Source organism: Rhinoderma darwinii, chromosome 1, assembly GCF_050947455.1.
Source record: "Rhinoderma darwinii isolate aRhiDar2 chromosome 1, aRhiDar2.hap1, whole genome shotgun sequence".
Taxonomy (NCBI): Eukaryota; Metazoa; Chordata; class Amphibia; order Anura; family Rhinodermatidae; genus Rhinoderma; species Rhinoderma darwinii.
Genome location: NC_134687.1, coordinates 651,260,550 through 651,277,480, shown reverse-complemented (window position 1 = coordinate 651,277,480; position 16,931 = coordinate 651,260,550). Strand labels below are relative to the sequence as shown.

Here is a 16,931-nt window from a genome sequence, read left to right as displayed (position 1 = left end):
TAAGAACAAATACATCCTACCAAGCAACTTATTCAGATATGAAGCTATACTGAGCCATGGGACAAGCCATGTCTCAACAGGGGGGATGGTAGAGATCATATCTACAGTGTTCACAGCATATGGATTTACTAACTCCTCTAAAAATGTTGTTTAACCTGTATAACATGCGCCAAATATAATCCACAGGGGAATGTAAGACCAAAAAGAGGAGAGTTCCCAAGTCCACAATATCCATTCTAACATATTTTGTATGGATTTCATTGAATTTTAGTTTCCTAAGATATTAGGTATATGTATAAGGGTGTTAATTTGGATCTCAGAGTAGGTAAGACAAAATTTGGTTTGAGACACTTGTCAGATAAAATATATGATATTTGTGAATATTTCTGTGAGTAGAAGATGTTACAGGTAATCAGCTCAGATCAAGGTGCAAATCCAGCTGAGAAGATGAACACCAAGTGTGACATAAAATGTACCCAGTAACTACATATTATCTATGTGCCCTGTCCAGAGGGACAGAGACGTTTTTCTTATATAAAGGTGTTTGTTTGACTTGATGTACAGGACTTGTCAATGAACTGATGGGACCCAAACCTGAGGGTGATAGCATGAGATTGGTGATAGTATTCTTTTCTTAGTTGAGACCCTATTGTTTATATTTTCTGAGGATTATAATTATAATGTGTGTAAACATGCCACGGTATTGTGAATAACAACTTGAGGTGTTTTATGTGGAGTTATGAGGTGAAGGTCACTGGTTGTTGTCACTCGTAAGAAGTACATGGCAGCAATGAGAGCCCAGAGGTTATGTTACCCGGGTGTCTTTAGGTTTGGGGAAGATGCTGCCCATGATCTGTTATATCTGCAGGGGTAAAAGTCCCATTAGGACAGTACGACAATTATGACCAATATGTACAATGGAGAAGTTTAGATTATTGCCAATATTAGTAGGTTTAGCAGTAAAGAATATAGAGAAAGTGGCCTACAGATAGCCGAACGTCCCTCTTGGATACACTTATCACACTGTAAGGTAGTTAGGGAACTGCCACTATCCTCCTAGGCTATAAAAGACTGATTACAAAGAGTGGTCATTTGTTAGAAGTAACTGGTCTCAAACTTCAGCGAAGAAAACATCCAGAGCCTGGGGGGAGACAGGGCAAAATGTTATAAATTATTCTAGGTATCCTATGGGGGTCCAAGGTGGGTCAACCTAATGTGTGGGATCCCTGGAAAACAGGGTCAGGATTCCCTAAGGACTTAGATTGGAGGGGTTAAATATTTTAATTTCACTGAAGGTGAGATGGCAATATAATGATAACAAGAGATGGGATCCCGCAGATAACATTAATTCAGTAACTCCAGGTCAATGGAAATGTGGTTAGCCTTAACTTTAGTGAAGGACAAACAGCCATATTGCAGGTAGACTTTTATGACCTACTGAGAACTGGAAACAATAGAGGTTCAAATATAGTCTAAATAGAGGAGAAGTAAACAAGTTCAGGCAAATACATCTATGCTATACAAACTCATATAAAGCCAGGATGTGTAGTCATGGACTTTGGCTGGATGGATTACGGCTATGCCTGACTATGGATATTATGTCAGAAATCACTCTTTAAAAGAAAGGTTAATTATTATTAAGAAACCTACTTCTCCCTGTACAAATTCCACCAAATGTAACTAGTTATTTTTGATAGGAGCGGATGTTTCAGGTACGGACCTGTAGTGCATTTTATTGATGTTAAGGAAAAGGATGCAATTGAAAGTCCTTTAGCCCCGAAGATAGACCTACCTTCTATAGTCTATCTGGCCAACTTCACGTATGAAAATAAATTGGCATTAGAAACAAGTTACAGTTATAAAAATGAATGATTCGTCTGGATAGGATACACTGAAATCTAAAATTATAGAACTAACTGTATCACTTGCGCAAAAGCTAGGCCACATCTGGCTACTATACCTTTCAGGCTATCAGATAAGGAGAACCCACAAGGTCTGAAATGCGTGTTATCTTTATATAATGCATCATATAATCCAGGTGATCAATTATGTAAGACATTCTCTTTATTGTACCCACCTGTGGGGAGAGATGAAATCCCTCTCTTAGTAGTTGCTTACCCAGGCAACTACACCTGCATTCTGAGGAATGGGCAAGGTAAGAAAGTAGATCAATAATAATGGAAGCAAGACCAAGATAGTTGGTGGGCTAATTAACAATCAATAGAAATATTTGCCTGCCGGCAAAAGGCCCTTTTTAACAACTACAAGCAAGATAAAATAAAAATTTTTTATTAGGCTATTATAGCAAAGACACACTACATAGAAATTGAAAGTTATGTTCACTGCTGATAGTAACCAGCATAGTACAATGTGTGCCAGTAGCAAGATTCAAAGTGTCAGCGGCTGCAGCACGCTGCACTCTGACCAAGGTCAAAGTCAGTATCAGAGATCAGCAGTATCAGAGATCAGCAGTATCAAATTAAAAATTTCAAAAGAGCCCCCCCGACATGTTTCACTGCAGATGCAGCGTCTTCAAGGGTATCGGGGCTAATGATAACGCGCCGCAAAATTCTGAGAGTTATATGCAGGAAGGATTGCCTTCAGCTGTTACCTAATTAACATAGTGGCCAATAGAAACAGATATTGAGGGTCGAGCCTCCACAACAGTGATGGACAGACGACAGAACAAATAGCACACTCAGCATGCAAGAACCAATGAAACGTAGCGAAAGTGTCACATGTGCACTAGACCACAGCGGGGAAATAGAATCCCACAGTCACTAGCACAGTAGCGCGTGTGCAATTGTTCATTTTAGCGAGATAGAATGTGGAGCCTCTGCAGTAATAGCAGAAAAAAGGACCAGTGATAGACTCGACATGCAGGGACCGTTAACACATAGCGGAGTCAGCGCATGCGCAAAAGGCCATCGCAGGGAGATTGAATCTCAAGTCAAAAGCACAACAGCGCACGCACAATGGTTCACTTTGCTAGATAGAATCACATAGTTTTGGATTAAGAAACCACTGGAGCGCTTGCGTGAGGATAAGTATATTAGTGCTGACGTGCTTTGTTATTTTATCTTGCTTGTAGTTGTTAAAAAGGGCCTTTTGCCGGCAGGCAGGTAAGAAAGTAGGGAACCTCACTGAAGAGTTTTGTGACCGATAATGGTAATTACTCCTCTAAATGATTTACCAGCCAGACAAGGGCAAGGACTGATCTCTGATGGCTATGTGGAGACAGGAATCTGAGACCTAGGCTACTGGCCAAGTGGCAGGGAAGCTGTACTCTGGTTCAGCTTCTGATGACATCCACTTGTTTTTAGCCCCCGAGTTTCCCAGAATGAGAAATAGCCCTGGAGACGATCTGAATCGCTATAAGCGGTCTATCCCTGGAGGTTCCTTTGACCATAGAATATACATAGATGAAATAGGAGTACCCCGAGGGGGGCAAAATGAGTTTAAGGGCCGAAATCAGATTGCATCAGGCTTCAAGTCTGTACTTTTCTGGTGGTCTACGATAAATAAGAATGTCGACTGGATTAATTATATTTATTACAATCAACAGAGATTTGTTAATTATGCCAGAGATGCAGTAAAGGGCATTGCAGATCAGTTGGGACCTACATCTTTAATGACGTGGTGAAATTGAATGGCCCTGGATATGTTACTAGCAGAAAAACGGGGTGTCTGCAAAATGTTTGTATCTTCTGTTGTACTTTTATTCCCAATAATACAGCTCCTGATGACAGTATTACCAAGGCAATGGAAGGACTCAATTCCCTGTCCGAAGAACTTGCGGAAAACTCTGGAATAAATGACATCTTCACTAATTGGCTTGAAGGATGGTTTGGAAAATGGAGTAACCACATATCCAGTCTATTGATTTCCGGAGCAACAGTGGCAGATATACTTGTGGATGTTGTTGCATTTCTTGCATTACGGGACTAATTCAGAGACTTATTGACACTTCAAATACTAAAATAATGTACCACGAGATTCAAAATGAAGATTTATGCGATGGCTTGGAAACACCCCATGATGGCGGTCAAGGTTCTGAAGGACTGGTGAAAACTTAAAGGACAAAATCTGTTTTGGATGTCTCAGAACACTTCTTAATAAATTTATAACAGGAGGGAATGTTAGGAAAGTTTTATAAATGTATGTATCGGACACTAAAATGTGTATTGAGCTATACAAGTTTCTCTGCAAAAGATTTTTCTGCTGACAAAGTGTTCAATATGTTATCAAGTAGACGGGGTGAGCAGCTGAATTCCTTTAGAGAGACAGTGAAGTGTTTACGTAAGTGTCGAGGTCGAATAAAGAGGTAAGAAAGCTGTCTAAGGACTGGTTGGAACAAGGGTTATCCCATGTATAAAAACCATGATACTCAAGCTAGCAGCAGACATTTGCTGATGGATTTTTGATCTACCGGTCACAATGTCTCCTTATCGATAAGAATAAAGACGCGCCATTTTTATTCAGATAACTCCTCGAATCTATTTGATAAGAAACAAAATTCTTCTATCACACCTCCTCCCTGAAACGTCCTCTGATATCCCATAACAACACCCTGGACATGCTGGGAGTTGTAGTCCTCTTATACCTCCTCCCTGAAATGTCCTCTGATATCCCATAACAACACCCTGAACATGCTGGGAGTTGTAGTTCTCTCTTGTACCTCCTCCCTGAAATGTCCTCTGATATCCCATAACAACACCCTGGACATGCTGGGAGTTGTAGTCCTCTCCTCTTATACCTCCTCCCTGAAATGTCCTCTGATATCCCATAACAACACCCTGGACATGCTGGGAGTTGTAGTTCTCTCCTTATACCTCCTCCCTGAAATGTCCTCTGATATCCCATAACAACACCCTGGAAATGCTTGGAGTTGTAGTTCTCCAGCCTTGTACCTCCTCCCTGTAATGTCCTCGGATATCCCATAACAACACCCTGGACATGCTGGGAGTTGTAGTTCTCTCCTTTTATTCCTCCTCCCTGTAATGTCCTCTGATATCACATAATTACAGTCTGGACTTTCTGGGATTTGTTGTTCTCCAGTCTTATACCTCCTCCCTGTAATGATATAACTTAATAACAGCCTGGACATACTGGGAGTTGTAGTTATCTAGTCTTATACCTCCTACCTGTAATGTCCTCTGATCTCTCATAATAACAGTCTGGACATGCTGGGGGTTGTAGTTCTCCAGTGTTATACCTCCTCCCTGTAATGATATCACATAAAAACAGCCTGTACATGCTGGGAGTTGTAGTTTTCTACTCTTATACCGCCTCCCTGTAATGTCCTCTGATATCACATAATAACAGACTGGACATGCTGGGAGTTGTAGTTATCCAGTCTTATACCTCCTCTCTGTAATGTACTCTGATATCCCATAATAACAGTCTGAACATGCTGGGAGTTGTAGTTCTTTCCTATTATACCCCTCCCTGTAATGTCCTCTGATATCACATAATAACAACCTGGACATCTGGAATCTGACACTAAGCCTAGTGCATGACCGGATTCATAGATCACCTTGTAGAGAACTTCTATGTGCAGTCACAGCTCCCTCAGGTCCTGCACTATGTATAACACATTGTCTGACGTGTTACTGTAATGTAGAACTAAGGAGGAACCTCACCTTACCAAACCTCCCAATTCACTTTCTAATATCATTATTAGTTACCTCTGGTAACACCTCCTGGAATTTCCTCCTCCACTTCACTCTTACACGGTTGATCGCCCCTCACCCGCTCTTCTTCTTCTTCATCCTCCGCTTTAATATTAGTCAGATCTTCCCCCTGATTTCACATATGTAACAATTCAGTACAATACAGCAGAGAGTGCGAATAATCTAACAGATCAACATAAGAAACCACCAAAATCTATGACCACATCTATGATCGCAGGACCAAAAAGCTCCACACCCCCTATATAGATCTGGTATAGGGCTCAGCTTCATCTACCTGATGATTCTCTGGGACATTGTGATTTTCCTCTGGACAGTCCTGGGAATACAGAGGACTGTGACATCTCTCTGGTGGATTTCTCCTACTGGATCCATCTGTAGGAAACACACAGGGACTGAATACATGACTACTGTAAATCTGTCTATATATCAGACACTTCTCTCTACACTTCTATGTTTACTGATCAGAGCCGAAATTACAATGTTGAGGTCCTCACTACCGGTGTCGAGGTCAATGTGCCTTGAAAGCCGTACGCTTAAAGTTGCCTACCAGAGTAGATGGTGGGGTGCCAACGGCTCCCTGCTCTGCCTTAGTATAAAATTATTTCCTTGACTTGAGGAAACAAAAAGTCTGAACCATGGAGGCCGCACCTCACAACTTACAGGACTTGGAGGATATTCTGCTAAGATCATGGGACCAGATACCACAGGAACCTTCAGAGGTCTTGTGGAGTCCGTGCCTCGATGGGTCAGAACTGTTATGCCGGTGCCTACACAATATTAGGCAGGTGGTTTTAATCTTATGGCTGATTAGTGTAGATCTTAGTTTTGTGAACTACCAGTCTAAAGCCGGCCATACACTCTAGATAGCGGTCAGGTGAACCATCGCTCCTCCCCTCCTCCATATACATGAACGCTCGGTCGGGTGTGTATGTGTTTTCAATAGGGAGAAGACGCCACCAGACTTCTCTGATAGCGACTTATCTATTAGCAAAAGGAACCGGCATGTTGAAATTCCGCAGCCCGATCCTTCTCTCTCCCGACATCTGACATCCGGGGAGAGTTGGGAAGTCGCCATATACATTAGAAAATCAGCAGGTCCGGTCTACATACATCTAATGTGTATGACCAGCTTAGCACACTGGCGCAGATTGATGACTGGCAGGAACATACACCTGGTACGACTGCCCATCCTCCACACTACAGATGAGCGGCAGGCCATGGAATATGATTTTCCCTCTCCACAAATGTTTACAGAGGTGTAAAGTAATGGCCCCACATCACAGATTTCCAGCAGCTGATCTCAATGTCTGTGGGGGGCTGATAATAACCCTTCCAGCATCGCTCCTTACATGGTCTGCACGGACAGGCGGTAGAGCAAGGAACGTGTGTTTAGAGCTCCGGCATCGGCCCCATCAGGAACGTCTGTCACACCCTCATATTTTATGAGCAGGATTACAAAGGAAAAGCTGTCAATCATTCAGTGTGGGCGGGGGAAGCAGGACTCACAGGCTTTCTCTAGGAGTCCTGGCAGCATTTAGTAGGGAACCGGTCAGTAGGTTTGGAGCCACTAAACCCCCAGCACGTCGCTATGTAGATGGAGTTTAGTGTTCCAAACCTGCCCACCTCAAAACCCTCCGTTTTAGCAAAAGAGCTTACAAGTTACTGAGAGGAGTCCAGGAGAGAAGTCCGGCGGGAATGAGAGCATGAACATTACACACATGAAGCCGAGGACGTTACACCTCGCTTTACTGCGCTCGTACAGTGTGCTGCTCTGGGCTTCATTTGTGGCAAAGACAAAATCTGTCTGGTGAATGTAGCACTCTGGATTTATTAGACGTATACAGGAAACGTAGGGATCTAACGTGATGTGAAAAGAGCAGAAATTGTTGAGCTCCTACATTACACATTATTGTACACACGTGTATATGTACTGCACATGAAGATATTAAGACTTCAACATGGCCACCAGTCCAGCCTGTGCCCCCAGTAATGCCAATATATATATATATATCTGTCTCTTCTCACCTTGTGATGTGCGCGGCCGGTAGTCCTCCATCATGACCTCCTCGTACAGATCCTTGTGTCCTTCTAGATACTCCCACTCTTCCATGGAGAAATAGACAGTGACATCCTGACACCTTATAGGAACCTGACACACACAATGATACAGTCATCACCCAGACACCTCCAGTGCTGTTACTGTAGAATTTCCCAGAATTCCCAGCAGTGTCACCTCTCCAGTCAGCAGCTCAGTCATCTTGTAGATCAGTTCTAAGATCTTCTTCTCATGTATCCGGGAGTGAGGGGGAGGCTCTGTGATGGGGCTCTGACTACTGCTCCATCCTCCTGACTCATGGATGATGGGAGTCGTACAGTCACCCGATGTCTTCTTCACTATTGTGTACTCCTGTGTATGGAGAGAGACACTTAGAGAACTGAACACAGTATTCCCCCCTCAGTAGAAAGAGGGAGATTGTGACCCCGCTGTATAGAGCTCTAGTGACCCCACATCTGTAATACTGGAGACCTCACCTACAAAAAGACAATGAGAAAATAGAACAAGGCCAAAACTAAGAAGGAAATAATATTGGGGGGACTAGATGGACCATGTGCTCTCCTCCTGCCGTCATCTTCTATGTTTCTATATAGATGTCATCCTGATCCTCCTGGTTCCTGGTCATTCTCATTGCTCTACAACATTACTATTGCTGCATTGGTGACATGACACATAACTGACCATATTGGTGGCTGATCTTCAGCTTCTTGACGTCACTTGGAAGGTCTGGACGCTGTTATACAGGACACTGGATTCTTCCTATTATGTATTGTCCCTTCCCTATGTGTGACTTGTTCTATAATGTAGAAAAGTTTACCTCTCCGCTCAACAGGTAGATGATCTCCAAGGTGAAGTCTAAGATTCTTCTGCTCATCTCATTCCTGTCCATGTCCATCCTTGGTGGGTCATTCAGGAGAAGGAACGTTGTGGGGGAGAAGATGAGAAAACTGGAGGATCTGGAGGATCTAGTACTGCAGACGTCTTTATGAAGAAAGGAGAAGATGGAAATCATACAGGGGACAACATCATGTGTGACATACAGAACCTCACTTATTCATCATTGAGAGAAACATCTTCTCAGAGCCGTCACCACATGGAATAAAGGGGTATTCCCAACACGGACATTTCTCCCCAGGATATGCCAGAAATGTCTGATAGATGCGGCTCCACCTCTGGCCGTGCTCGGCTGTTTCTGGAACTCCTATACAAGTGAATGGAGAGAGTCGTGCACATGTGTGGTCACCTCTCCATTCATGCTCCACCTGGATGTAGTCATCATCTCACCAGGCGGGTCGGGGGACCCCCGTGCTCCACATAGAGGTGGGACCCCCATATATCAGACATTTATGGCATATCTCTCAGGTGAGAAGAGTAAAATGAAGACATTTCTGCCCCAGACAATGAATACCTGACTCCTGACAACCTGACACATGGCGGATACTGGGGAGACATTGCTCACATCTCACCACAAGACATGGTACAGTTTGTCCCACAAAAAAACAACAATCCCCCACTCCGTTCCATCGACAGAAAAATTAAAAAAGTTCTGGCTCTGAGAATTTGGTGACACAAAACAATTTTTTTTAAGAATTACGTTTTTTCTTTGTAAATGTCGCACATCATGAAAAACGATAGAAATTTGGTATCTCCGTAATCGTATTGACGGAAGAATAAAGTTATCAGGATGTTTTTACCACAAAAATACATTGGAGGAATCCCAGATTTTCCCCATTTCCCCCACATAGGAGTTTTGCAGTTGCAGTGAGATTATGTGATACTTTATATGACGCCCTGAAAATCTACAACTCGTCCCGCAGAACCTAATCCTCGCACCGCGGCACTGACAGGAAAGCACAAAAATGTTATAGATCTGAGAAGACAGGGGGGGGGGGGGGTGAATAGAACCTGGCCTGGTGGTGAAGGGGTTAACCTGCGGTGCGGATTATAGACACGCAGGATATCGGATTTATACCGCGGATTCGCTGCGCATTTGTTGCAGAATTTCCCCATTAAGTTCAATAGGAATGTCAAGTTCCGCAACAAACGCCATTGTTCCCAGAATCCTCTGCGGCTCCACCGCGTGTTCACAGCAACGCTGCAGGTTACACATATATAAAAGAAGGCGTCATGTGACCCCTGCAGCCAATCACAGGCCGGAGAGGTCACATGTCATTATAGGGGTCACCTGGACACGGCCGGAAGAGCAGGGACGTGTTGCTATGGTAACGCTGGGAGAGGTGAGGATCGGCCTTGTTGTATTTCTGTAGTAGATATTCGGGAGGATTATACGTCCACCATTTGGGGTGAATATTCGGGGTGATTTCCTTGCGTGTTGTGGGTCGTATTCGCTACGTGTGAACATTCCCTTAAACCGCACGGAGAACGACATTAACAAGAAATGTATAAAAGTCAGTGAATAAGTTGTATGTCCCGAATATTATGTCATTACAAAACACGACTCGTCCCACAAACCACCCGACCACTACAAAGACCAGAAATAACAACTTACCCCTAAGAGGCCGGCAATGGAGGGGTTAAATCCCGGCTAGGCGTCCAGTGGGCGGGGCAATCAATGATTGACAGCTCTCTGTATACACTCATACCGGGGTGACTGATAACAGAGAGAACACCCGACCAGCGCTGCTCTCTACCTCATACATGGAAATAGCTGAAGGACCTGTGATGACGTCCCCATCACGTGACAACGGCAGGAGGGGCGGAGCTTATCAGTGGAGAGACGTGGTGGATGAAGGACATGTAACGATATATAGATCACGTGACCGCTGCATCTGGTGGCGGAGCTTAGAAGTACAAAGAATGAGAGATGTATGAAGGATATGATGATCAGGTGACATGAGGGGGGAATGGGGATCATGTGACCAGTGCAGTGGGGATCGGAGCTAAAACGTGTGAAATATAATGGGTTCTGGCTAAAGGACCTGTGATGACGTCAGGACCATGTGATCACTGCGGAAGAGGCGGAGCTTATCAGTGAGGAGGAGACGTGGGGGGTGGACCTGTGATGTGGATCACGTGAAATAACGGGCTGGTCTATGTGAGGGGGCGGGGCTCCTGTGCTGTGGAGAAATGATGATGATCACGTGACGTTATAGCCCATAATAACAGTCTGGACGTGCTGGGAGTTGTAGTTCTCTCCTCTTATAACCCTCCCTGTAATGTCCTCTGATATCCCATAATAACGTCTGGACATGCTGGGAGTTGTAGTTCTCTCCTCTTATAACCCTCCCTGTAATGTCCTCTGATATCCCATAATGACAGCCTGGATATGCTGGGAGTTGTAGTTCTCTCCACTTATACCTCCTCCCTGTAATGTCCTCTGATATCACATAACAGTTTGGACATGCTGGGAGTTGTAGTTCTCTCCACTTATACCTCCTCCCTGTAATGTCCTCTGATATCACATAACAGTTTGGACATGCTGGGAGTTGTAGTTCTCTCCTCTTATACCTCCTCCCTGTAATGTCCTCTGATATCACATAATAACAGTCTGGACATGCTGGGAGTTGTAGTCTTCTCCACTTATACTCCTCCCTCTAATTTCCTCTGATATCCCATAAAAGTCTGGGCATGCTGGGAGTTGTAGTTCTCTCCTCTTAGACGCCTTCCTGTAATGTCCTCTGATATTCCATAACAACAGCCAGGACATACTGGGAGTTGTAGTTCTCTCGTCTTCTACCTCCTCCCTGTAATAATATCACATAATAACATGCTGAACATGCTGGGAGTTGTAGTCCTATCCTCTTATATCTCCCCCCTGTAATGTCCTCTGATATCACATAATAACAGCCTGGACATGCTGGGAGTTGTAGTTCTCTCCTCTTATATCTCTACCTGTAATGTCCTCTGATATCCCATAATAACAGTCTGAACATGCTGGGAGTTGTAGTTCTCTCCTCTTATACCCCTCCCTGTAATGTCCTCTGATATCACACATAATTACAGTCTGGACTTGCTGGTAGTTGTTGTTCTCCAATCTTATACCCCCTACCTGTAATGATTATAACATAATAACAGCCTTGACATGCTGGGAGTTGTAGTCCTCTCCTCTTCTACTCCCTGTAATGTCCTCTGATATGTCATTATAACAGTCTGGACATGCTGGGAGTTGTAGTGCTCTCCTCCTATACTCCTCCCTGTAATGTCCTCTGATATCCAATAGTAACAGTCTGGACATGCTGGGAGTTATAGTCCTCTCCTCTGATGCCTCCTCCCTGTAATGACCTCTGATATCACATTGTAGTTCTCCAGTGTTATACCTCCTCCCTCTAATGATATCACATAATAACAGTCTGGACATGCTGGTAGTTGTAGTTCTCTCCTCATACCCCTCCCTGTAATATTCTCTGATATTACATAACAGCAGGGACATGCTGGGAGTTGTAGTCCTCTCCTCTTATGCCTCATCCCTGTAATAACCTCTGATTTTACATAATTACTGTCTGGACTTGCTGGGAGTTGTAGTTATCCAGTCTTATACCCCCTCCCTGTAATGTCCTCTGATATCACATAATAACAGCCTGTACATGCTGGGTGTTGTAGTCCTCTCCTCTTATACCTCCTCCCTGTAATGTCCTCTGATATCCCATAATAACATCCTGGACATGCTGGGAGTTGTAGTTATCTCCTCTTATACCTCCTCCCTGTAATGTCCTCTGATATCCCATAATAACAGCCTGGATATGCTGGGAGTTGTAGTTCTTTCCTATTATACCCCTCCCTGTAATGTCCTCTAATATCACATAATAACAACCTGGACATGCTGGGAGTTTTAGTTCTCTCCTCTTATAATTCCTCCCTGTAATGTCCTCTGATATCCCATAATAACAGTCTGGACATGCTGGGAGTTGTTGTTCTCCAGTCTTATACCTTCTCCTTGTAATGATATAACATAATAACAGTCTGGACATGCTGGGAGTTGTAGTTCTCTCCTCTTATAATTCCTCCCTGTAATGTCCTCTGATATCCCATAATAACAGTCTGGACATGCTGGGAGTTGTTGTTCTCCAGTCTTATACCTTCTCCTTGTAATGATATAACATAATAACAGCCTGGACATGCTGGTAGTTGTAGTTATCCCGTCTTATAACTCCTCCCTCTAATGATATCACATAGAAACAGCCTATACATGCTGGGAGTTGTAGTTTTCTCCTCGTATACCCCCTCCCTGTAATGTTTTCTGATATCACATATTAACAGCCTGGACATGCTGGGAGTTTTAGTTCTCTCCTCTTATACCACCTCCCTGTATTGTCCTCTGATATCATATAAAAAACAGTCCTGATTTGCTAGGAATTGTAGTCCTCTCCTCTTCTTCCCCTCCCTGTAATGTCCTCTGATATTTCATAATAATAGTGTTCTGGAAGTCATAGCTCAAATTATATGAGACTGAAATTTAGACGAGTGTTCCAACAGACACTCACTCTAAGAATTTTATCCAGATGCTAATCATGTATTAGATCAATATGTATGGAGAGGAATAAAACACACAGACAATGTGTTAAGGCTCTGCCAGGCACAGCTTCTGTTAGGCTGGGTTCACACGACCACATTAACGTCCGTAATGGACGGACGTATTTCGGCCGGAAGTCCCGGACCGAACTCAGTTCAGGGAGCCGGGCTCCTAGCATCATAGTTATGTACGATGCTAGGAGTCCCTGCCTCTCCGTGGAACTACTGTCCCGTACTGAAAACATGATTACAGTACGGGACAATTGTCCTGCAGAGAGGCAGGGACTCCTAGCATCGTACATAACTATGATGCTAGGAGCCCGGCTCCCTGCACTTAGTTCGGTCCGGGACTTCCGGCCGAAATACGTCCGTCCATTACGGACGTTAATGTGGTCGTGTGAACCCAGCCTAACTACGCCCATAGGTAATCAGTCTGCACCTGCTTCTATGTCTGTGAGACTGACTCCATCTTCCACCACTCAGGAAGGCAGGCTTAGGAGTGGGAGAACCTATCACAGCCTGGCCAGACGGAGCTAGCTCCCGCCATCTGTCTATTTATACCTGCCTTTCCTGTTCCTCCTTTCTTGTGATTTCTTCTCTGTTGGTTTCCTGGCTCTGCTGCAGCTTCTTGATCTACTTGTCCCTGCTTCGTATTGACCCTGGCTTTCTGACTACTCTTCTGCTCTGCATTTGGTACCTCGTACACTCCTGGTTTGACTCGGCTTGTTCACTACTCTCCTGCTCTACGTTTGGCACCTCGTACTCTCCTGGTTTGACTCGGCTCGTTTACTACTCTTGTTGCTCACGGTGTTGCCGTGGGCAACTGCCCCGTTTCCCTTTGTTCTGTGTTTCCTTGTCTGTTGTCTGTCGTGCACTTATTGAGCGTAGGGACCGTCGCCCAGTTGTACCCCGTCGCCTAGGGCGGGTCGTTGCAAGTAGGCAGGGACTGAGTGGCGGGTAGATTAGGGCTCACTTGTCTGTTTCCCTATCCCTGTCATTACACAATGATCGTATGTTTAAAATACTCCTCTGAGGTTTATTGCCAAAATCAATTACAATAATATCATTCAAGAGGGGTGTAGGCTTGAGGTTACCCAATCAGAGGCAATGTGACAATAACTCTGATTCAGCCAATAGCAAACAATGAGAATATTTCAAATTCAGCCAATCACAGGCATATATTGCATTTTAAATATATTATAATTCTTCATTAGATGCGGATGTCAGGGTTTCATCTGGACTATTTCTCTTGGCAAGAATATAATAGTTTTGTTCTTCTAAGATGGAGGAGTTTTTGGGACGTACATTCCCATACATAAGAAATGTTGCAATAAGGAGAAAAACTTGCAAATCTGATAGATTTACGTCTGAGTGTTCAGCCAAACTGCTAGCTGTTACGTATCCAAGGTCGTAAGAAGAATACACAGAGATGACATATTTCTTGCAGACTCAAACAGAAATAAGTGGGGGAATGAGAGGGTCATTACAGGCGGAATAGAATGTGGCCTCTGGACACACGTCACATCCCCCATCAGACTGACTCCAGTTGCCTTAACTCCTAAGTCATCACCCCTATAACCTCAGTTTTATTGCCCCGGCTTTTCTTAATGATATATCACCTCATGTACTAATTGAGAATCTAATTACACTCACATATCGTATTAGTGTGCTATTTTTCTCTACCATGCATCGTACCTGTTGCATGCTCTCCCACCATTTAATACCAGATAAAGACTACAGCGAGGTCCAGTTGATGATCTGCCTTAATTGATGTCGACAACAATATTGGTGCCGAAACCCGGGATGAAGACAACGCGTAACAGACTGAACACAGTGGACGGATTCGGGAGGAGTCAGTGACATAAAATCGTGGTGAGTCACACTGTTAGTGACTTGAAAATTGCTTCAGCCACTCCACTACCCGATTCTGTCTCAGGTCAGTCAATGACTCTTACATTTCCATCCCGAAAAAAATTATTTATCTGTTTGTTAAGGATCTACCAGACACAGCTTCTGTGTTGACGCCCGTGGTTAATCAGTCTGCATCTGCTCCTAGGTCTGACAGAGTGACTCGATCTGCTACCACTCAGGCTGGTAGGCTGAGGACTGGGAGAACCTATCACAGCCTGGCCAGACGGTTCTAGCTCCCGCCCTCGGTCTATTTATACCTTAATTTGCTGCTTGTCTTTGCCTGTGATTCTTTCTTGTTTCCTGGCTCTGCTGTTCCTGCTAATACTATTGACCTCTGCTTCATATTGACCCTGGCTTTACTGACTACACTCCTGCTCTGCGTTTGGTACCTCGTACACTCCTGGTTTGACTCGGCTCGTTCACTACTCTTGTTGCTCACGGTGTTGCTGTCGGCAACTGCCCCATTTCCCTTAGCTTCTGTGTACCCTTGTCTGTTTGTCTGTCGTGCACATATTGAGCGTAGGGACCGTCGCCCAGTGGTACGCCGTTGCCTAGGACGGGCCGTGCAAGTAGGCAGGGACTGAGTGGCGGGTAGATTAGGGCTTACCTGTCTGTCTCCCTACCCCGACATTACACTGTGTTTGTATAAATGTTTGAATGAAAGGTCTACAATAGAACTCAGACTCTATAGACAGATAAATTGAATTGACATTGAACAGATATTGAAATACCAACTATTGTTTTTTGTATTTTGCTGTATGTAATCTTTATTATATGGTTAGTGTTTGAGATAGTAAAGGATCAACGTAAAGTATACCCCACCGCACACTTAGTATAGTGTAAAATATGTATACTTTTCGAGTGCTATAGGCCTGGGGAAAATATATCATTTTGTCCTAATTGTAAGGATATATTTGAATCTGATATAGTCAGATTTCAACAGAGGGTGACTATATACCAATTCCGTTTGAGTGCTGTAGGCCTGGGGACGGTATATCACTATATCCTGATTGTTTGGATATAGAAAGGTTTGACACAGTCAGAATAAAAAGGAGATGTAAAGGATCTGCCAGGCACAGCTTCGGGGTTAACTCCCATAATTAATCAGTCAGCACCTGAATCTACATCCCTGAGACTGACTCCAGCTTCCACCACTCAGGCTGGCAGGCTTAGGAGTGGGAGAGCCTATCGCAACCTGGCCAGACTCAGCTAGCTCCCGCCCTCGGTCTATTTAAGCCTGCCCTTCCTGTCCCTCGGTGCTTGTGATTCTTTTCGTGTGGTTTCCTGGCCCAGCTACAGCTCCTTCTATTTTGATCCTGCTCCATACAGACCCTGGCTTACTGACTACTCTTCTGCTCTTCGTTTGGTACCTCGCACACTCCTGGCTTGACTCGGCTCGTTCACCACTCTGGTTGCTCACGGTGTTGCCGTGGGCAACTGCCCCTTTCCCTTGCTTGTATTCCCTTGTATGTTTGTCGTGTTGTCGTGCAATTACTGAGCGCAGGGACCGCCGCCCAGTTGTACCCCGTCGCCTAGGGCGGGTCGTTGCAAGTAGGCAGGGACAGAGTGGCGGGTAGACTAGGGCTCACTTGTCCGTTTCCCTACCCCCCGTCATTACAGGAGAGTAGTCCTTCGAGGTCTGATACAGCTGACCTGGGAACCTGCTTAGAAACTACCGACATGGGGTCCGGAGACCGTGAACCCGACAGTGGGTGTGTGGAATCATTGGTGTAGAAGTTGATATAGTTAAACGGTTGAAAGATGAAGAAGCAGTCAAAAACTGTAAAAGAATGTTTAAACAA

General features: G+C 44.3%; 1 protein-coding gene and 1 pseudogene across 1 annotated transcript; both read right to left on the bottom strand.

Annotated features, from left to right (window-relative positions):
- Positions 1-5,801, bottom strand: part of LOC142677720 (uncharacterized) — a 55,150-nt pseudogene extending 49,349 nt beyond the window's left edge.
- A 2,065-nt stretch (positions 5,802-7,866) lies between these two features.
- LOC142699697 (oocyte zinc finger protein XlCOF29-like) lies at positions 7,867-10,669 on the bottom strand. The gene is made up of 3 exons (XM_075848076.1): positions 10,259-10,669; positions 8,567-8,730; positions 7,867-8,100 (listed from the first exon to the last, which is right to left on the bottom strand). Exons 2-3 carry the CDS (start codon positions 8,642-8,644, stop codon positions 7,867-7,869), a joined length of 312 nt encoding a protein of 103 aa, XP_075704191.1. The 5' UTR covers positions 8,645-8,730; positions 10,259-10,669.
- Positions 10,670-16,931: the final 6,262 nt, after the last annotated feature.